The sequence below is a fragment of the Agrilus planipennis genome, unplaced genomic scaffold, assembly GCF_000699045.2.
Source record: "Agrilus planipennis isolate EAB-ADULT unplaced genomic scaffold, Apla_2.0 scaffold706, whole genome shotgun sequence".
NCBI lineage: Eukaryota > Metazoa > Arthropoda > Insecta > Coleoptera > Buprestidae > Agrilus > Agrilus planipennis.
In genome coordinates this window covers 1381-8194 of record NW_020439463.1, presented here as the reverse complement: position 1 = coordinate 8194, position 6814 = coordinate 1381, and the positions used below count along the sequence as shown (strand labels likewise).

The 6814-nt window shown below is 35.1% G+C and overlaps 1 protein-coding gene across 3 annotated transcripts; it reads right to left on the bottom strand.

Moving 5' to 3' along the window:
- Positions 1–1281: 1281 nt before the first annotated feature.
- On the bottom strand, positions 1282–6495 carry LOC112905851. 3 transcript variants are annotated; one of them, XM_025979051.1, is made up of 2 exons: positions 4865–6495; positions 1282–4792 (listed from the first exon to the last, which is right to left on the bottom strand). In XM_025979051.1, the coding sequence occupies exon 2, from the start codon at positions 3078–3080 to the stop codon at positions 1833–1835; it is 1248 nt and encodes a 415-aa protein (XP_025834836.1). In that variant the 5' UTR covers positions 3081–4792; positions 4865–6495; the 3' UTR covers positions 1282–1832. The 3 variants fall into 3 exon arrangements, with proteins under 3 accessions (XP_025834836.1, XP_025834837.1, XP_025834838.1); XM_025979052.1 differs by lacking the exon at positions 4865–6495 and having other exon boundaries at positions 1818–2128; positions 2234–3100; XM_025979053.1 differs by lacking the exon at positions 4865–6495 and having other exon boundaries at positions 2048–2112; positions 2234–3100.
- Between the last annotated feature and the right edge of the window lie 319 nt (positions 6496–6814).

Below are 6814 nucleotides of genomic sequence, written 5' to 3'. Positions count from 1 at the left end.
AGGAGTAGGTAAGTGACGAAACGTGTAACTGTTAAATGGTTACTATTAAACGGTTGCTGTTACTGGTCACATGATGTTATTGGCTCTTGACGATGTCAGTGAGTGTAAGCATTAATACGTATATTGGTTGTATTTATACTACAAAGAATGCGGTTTTAAATAGAAGTTATTTGGTTGTGAGAGGGAAAGAAGTAGGAATACGTTAGGAGGAGGGAGAAGGTGGTTGAGTTGGACAGTTAAATGTTATGTCGATAATTAAATGAAATGTTGTTAAGGTTAACGATTCTTTATTTTGATATAAATAAAGTATATGAGTGCTACAATCAAAATATTGAATAATAAAATTACATTAATAGTGCTTACAACTTGTAGAAATAGGAAAGAGTCGGTGATGTAACCCTTTGATACAGAGCCCTCTCTGTTTTCAGCCTCATGAAGGTGAATCCATCGGCTTTCAACGTATTTTCGAGACTGTCCATCTTTTTCAATGAATGCAAGTTTTACAGAGTGCAGGTTTTCCACGTTTTCAATGGTATAAACATTTGTACCATTCACATTTTTTAAAATAACAGATCCCCAATTTTTCATCCATGCACAAGGCACATCAATATCTTTATTAAAATTTTTACAAACATAGGCTTGATCACCAATTGTATTATCAGGTCGTGAAATGTAGAGGGTGTTGTTATATAAATATGTTAAAATCAGCAACGACGATACACTGATCATGATTGGTTTTTCCATTACAACTAAGATGATGAATACGAAGAACGTGTTCTTATTGCACTGCCCCTCCAGAGATACCGGTTTTAGTGGAAGGGGTTTTAGGTACATAAGTTACGCGAATGAGTGAAGGAGCAGTAGAAGTTTAGAAGAGTTGAGTGTGTAAGTTAGTAAACATGGAAAGCTTTATCGAAAAGTTTAATAGTGTGCGGGTGGGTTATGAAGAAAAAGAAATACGTTCTCTAACATCATTGGAAGTGAATCAAACGTATCCCGTACAACGCTTCAAAAAGGTTCACACAAAATGGGGTCCTCGTCTGTTAGCTGATTTGTACAGCTTTGTTATATTTCTTTCCTGCAGACATGCAGAAGCTTTTACGGATGCAGAAATCGAGGATATAAACGATAAAATAGATAAAAAAGTGGGTCGTCCATCAATTCGACTCAAAGGATTTGTCGGAAAAGCAGTTGATATAGAAATACAAATGTAAAATATATAGCGTTATGTAAGAGAATAAAAAATCTATATTTTATTTTAATGTGTTTTATTTGTTTAAATGATTTTATGAGTGTAAAGACAACCAATATTTTAATAAAAGAACATTTTTGTAAGCACAAGTTGGTTCTATAGCTGTTTTAAATATATGATAAGAACACACGTTTACTTTAAAATCAGCTGCTAGACTTAAGAGAGATGGACATTCGATGTCTTCAATGTTAACAAAGTTAACATTAGGAAAGTATTCCAATAACCACATTTTCTTTTGTAATCCCTTAACATATACAATTGTTGACTCCATCAATATAGGATGAATACTATCATAAATCGTAGAGTATGGAAGATCACCGTCATCCCAATATAACCCATGAAAATTTCTGGTTAACCAACGATTTTGACTTCTGTAACGAACTGGGAGGGCGTCCCAGGGAAATGGTGGCTGAAATGTGAAATGATAAATTGGTTCTTCTTTTAGCGCAACAATAGCTACTTCCTTGAAAACAAATCGATTCTCACAACATTGAAAACCTTGTACATCTAGTATGAAAGTCATCGTGCTCACTGTTCAGTACCGGTAAAGAAAGTGAAGTATGGATGTAGTCATTGGGTTTTATACTTCTTGAACCAAGTTTGTAGAGGGATTGTAACGTATCACACGATCATGAATGATTAAACAGTAAGCTGCTGTTTTATCTGGTATATTGCGTTTAGTTTGAATTTCTAAACGAATATCGATACTTCCAGATTTCACAATTTCATTTTGATAAGAGCAGTCTACTATTACAAGAGGAGCAATTGTTCGAAATTCCTTAGGATCGAATAAGGGTTCACTTACATTACCATAATACGATTGTTGAAAATTAACATACATTTCGTACAAAACAGCAAATCTGGAAAGATCAAAATCTAAATTCAAATTATCATACGGGTACATAGTGGATCCTAAGTGAACTTTAAAATTTGTTAGGTCGCAGTGATCGAAAACACTCTTATTTTTTGTAATATCATTACCTTTATCGGTTTGAAAACCGAAAATAATGAAGCGAGGTTTTTCCAACTGTGATGTAGTTTTCACAGTCCAGTTGTGAGAATATGATTGGTTAAGTAAGGGATATTCATGTAGTTCCCAACTACGAAAAGAAAGTTCCATATTTAAATTGCGATCAACGTAACGTAATAATTTCAAACGTTCAGCGTCAGCAACAGATACATGAGGAATTTTCCAACATATCTGATCCAAATGGACATCAACTTCTTCAGCCGGTGTTGCTGAGCAAAAGAGGGCATTATTGTCAGTACTGCTGCGAACTAGAACTAATTCTTGTCGTATGTTGAGTATTATTTTTCGAAAGTCTTCTCCAAACCCTAAAATCATACGAAGAGGAATACAAACGTTGAAGTAACCGTTTGTATCAATCAGATTTCTGGTATGAAGGGCAACTCCTTTTACAGCACCTAAAGCAGGAGGCAACCATCCACTATTAATGAGACGTTTACTTTCATTTTCATTGTAAGACGCATAGCCTTTCATTGTTGTAGTCATACCAGGATTTCGGACTCGATCAATAACTTTTCCTCCCAATTCATATCGAATTTCATCAAATAGGTATAGAATTCCGTTATTGATAAAAGTAGTATTAGTTGGTACAGTTCCATCCTTTTTCAGTAAACGTCCTTCTATGTATAGGAAACTACCGCAAGGTAAGGTGTAAACATCTTCATTTTCTATTGGAATGCGTATGGTATCATTATTTTTAAAAGTTGAATTAGCATAGGGTTGATGAGTATGTTTATCAGCGTTAATAATAGCGTTGTCGAAGACTGCTTTCTCGGTGACATTTAGTATTTCTGCAACCATTTTAACTTTTCACCTTTTTCAATCGCAACCCCAAAGATTTAAGGAACTGTTTATTAGACGGTGTTAATCGCTGAACGGGTGTAAGCGAAATAAACGTCTCAGAGTGTGGTGATCGTTTTATAGTAGTATTTTTGTTGGAATAACGTTGGACACAGTTGTATCGCGCAACCATGTTATAGTTTTCGTAAGTGAAGTCTTACTGTAACACGCTCTCCACGGAAATTAACAAGATTACCGTCTTGATCAACTATTTTAAGGGAAATGTAATCGATGACACGTGTGTTGATAGATAAATATATAAGACTTGTGGGATTCTCTACAATTTTAAATCCGGGAGGTACATTGGGAAAGAATTGATGTAATATATGTCCATCTTGTCCTTTAGTAGCATCATTAGTATGTATATAGGAGTTAGATACAAGGTTACATGTTACTGAAATTGCGTTTACCTTGAAAATGTCAGCTACATGATCGGACTCCTCTTGAAGCGATGATAGAAGTTTATTTTCAAAACCCAATATCTTCGCCGGAGAATCTGTTGGAGTAAAGTCAACATTTTTGGTACTCTTTATACGACTTTTTAATGTAGTATTGTCTCCAGACAAGTGAATGCTATCATTAGTATCTCCCAATTTCTCCTGAAGAAAATTATTAATATCATCAATTTCATATGATCCTTCCGGAAGAACTACGACTGGTTTCTTAGAATCTTCAAAATAAAATTTGTTGTTATTTTCATCAATATTGGGAATGCTGTTGTAGGCTTCAAAATTCAATAATGCTATTTGATATTCATCATCATCGCTTAAAACAATCGGTGGACTTATTATCATTTGTAGCTCCGACGTTGTAGCAGTCAAGGCGAATGTGTAAGACATGTTTTCGGTTTAACGTTCTGTTTAATACAGAGAAGAAATTTTGATGGTTTGTATTAAAAAAGGATTTACGTAATCTTCTGCAGGAATTGGAGAACTAAATGACCACAGTTAAAATCGGTGGGGTTCTGAACACGATTGTAGTTATAAGTGATATCGCAAGGTCCAGCAGATTGTAAATATTGAACCAATTCTTTAGGCGGACGGAGATTACCAAAACTGTCAAAGTAAATAGCTTTGCTGTTTCGTTTTACATACGCTGTCCAATGTGTACCAGTTCCGGTATCTAAATTAACAATTCCACTTTCATATCTTTTAACTTTTCTTGGTAATTCGTTACGCATGAAGATTCCACGAAAATGTGGAATTTGTAAATAGCGAATGTAATTGTGTAAATCTGAATCTGTTAGAGGATGATTAGGTAATTTCAGGAAAAAATTTGTGTTTTTTTTTGTTGAAACGGTTTAAGGTATAAACCGAAACCTTTACGGGAAGGTTGTATGGAAATATTTTTCCCAAGAGCAATGGCTTCCATTGAAGTGTTATGACGTTTAGCTTCTTCTAGTTGTTGCTGCGCTGATTTAGCATCTTGTACAGCTTTAGCAATTCCAGCAGCACCACCAGAAAGAGCTCCAAGTGCCGATAGTCCCGCAAAAATCGGAATTAACGGTAAAAAACCACCTGTCTTTGGAATGGGAATGATTCTAGGAAATTTAGATCGTTTTCCAAGTTTTCGAATTTGATTCAGTGCAATTTTAGCAGCCTCTAATAACTGTAAGGGCTTATTTTTCTTAAGAACAAGTTTCGCAGTTGTTACTAATTTGCGAAACGGTAGAACTCCTCCTTTTTTTATTCGTTTTCTCTTATTTATTCTAGTCAACGGAATCGAACCACCTTTTTTACTACGACGTAGTCGTCGTCGTTTGTGCCCCATTCCAAGTTTCTCCTTAGTCTTCATAGCCGAAGCAATTGCGAGAGCTGCAAAGCGTTCACCTATAGATGCGTCTGATGACTTTAGTCTTCGTAAAGATTGATGCGCTAAAACCTTGTCCGCTATTCGACGTTGTGAAATGTCTGGTGAAATTGCGTATACAATATCGTGCAATTTACAATATTCGTCGAGAGGATTTATACCGATATCACCTCTCGCTAATCGTTTGTTTAATCGTGTCCCTGGACCACAAAAATTATAACCTGGGAGGTGTATTTCAATGGGTAACTTATCTATAATACTATTCAGAACGCCGCGTTTCATGTATTAGGTTTGGTGTGAGTGCTTTCACTATTGCGAACCAACTGACTATATAAGCAACGTTAACTCTAAATTTATATATCCGTTAACACAGCAAAATCGTTTAATAATGAAGAAACATGCGGATAGTACAACATCCATCTGCTCTACCGATAACCAATCGCGACTTCAACATTGCTGCGAAAATAAATCGTCATGGGCCTTTATTACCATCAACAATAAGATGCATCGTCGCTGGACCTTCAAACTGTGGAAAAACAAATGTGATTATAGGACTTTTGGAGCAACCAAACGGTTTACGGTTTGAAAACGTTTATGTTTATTCAAAGTCGCTATATCAACCAAAATATAAATATTTAAATGAATTATTACAACCAATTGCTGGAATTGGTTATTTTCCCTTTAGAAATTCTGATGAAGTAATAGGTCCATCACAGGCGAAACCTAATTCTGTATTCATCTTTGATGATGTTGCGAATGACAATCAGAGTAAGATAAGAGAATATTTTAGTATGGGAAGGCATAACTCAATCGATACTTTTTATTTAAATCAAACATATGCTCAGATCCCTAAACATTTAATCAGAGATAATGCTAATTTAATAATACTGTTTAAACAAGACGAATTAAATCTGAAACACGTTTTTTCCGACCATGTTACTGCAGATATGACTTTTGACCAATTTAAAAGTATATGTGGAGAATGTTGGAAAGAAAAATTTGGATTTGTAGTTATTAACAAGGATTGTGGTATAAATGACGGGAGATATCGCATAGGATTCGATAAATATATATTACTGTAGGTAATATAAATGAAACCACTTGTTAAAAGACAACCATAACAACAGCATGGATGTGAAAGCAAAGAAAGAACTAATCAAAGTTAGGAAAGCAGTAAAGAGGAAACTGCAAATGTTAAAGGAATCGATGGTAGGACAGAATCTTCTATTGCAACAAGCTTATCAACCAATTACAAAATCGCTTCTTCACTTGAAATCTGAGTTGGGTGAAGAGATCAAAAAGGAATTAAAACCAGAGGTTGTTAATTGGTCGAAAGTTGATATTCCAGCATCATCAACTCCAATAAAAATTAGAAAACTTGATCCTTCGAATGCTCCAGCTACCATACTTCAAGGTCCTCCTTCCTTCTTAAGGGAAGAAAGTGTATATGAAGTTGACCCAAGAAGGGATGACAGTGAGTTCGAACAATTAAAAAAAGCATATATAGATTATATCAATAGCTCTCGATTTGGAGAATATTTGGAGGAATTCGATCCTCTACCTCGTGACTATATAGAAGGAATTATTAAAGACTATGAAGGTGATAGATTTAACACTGACGTTGTGAATCCCCGTCTTGACAAAGTTCGATACGAATGGGACACAAATAAATTTTTTATCGGTGATTCTGAAATAGATTTTGATGGATCAGACGTCGTAATCGATGGAAAATTTAAATACACAGGTACTGTGGGATTATACGAGCAACTGTTTAAATTAAGTTCTGAATATCCGACATCAATTAAAGAACGGAGAGACTATGCGGATATATTAAAACGTACGGGAGCAGTATACAATTTAAGGCAGCAAACAACGAAGCCTTCTAA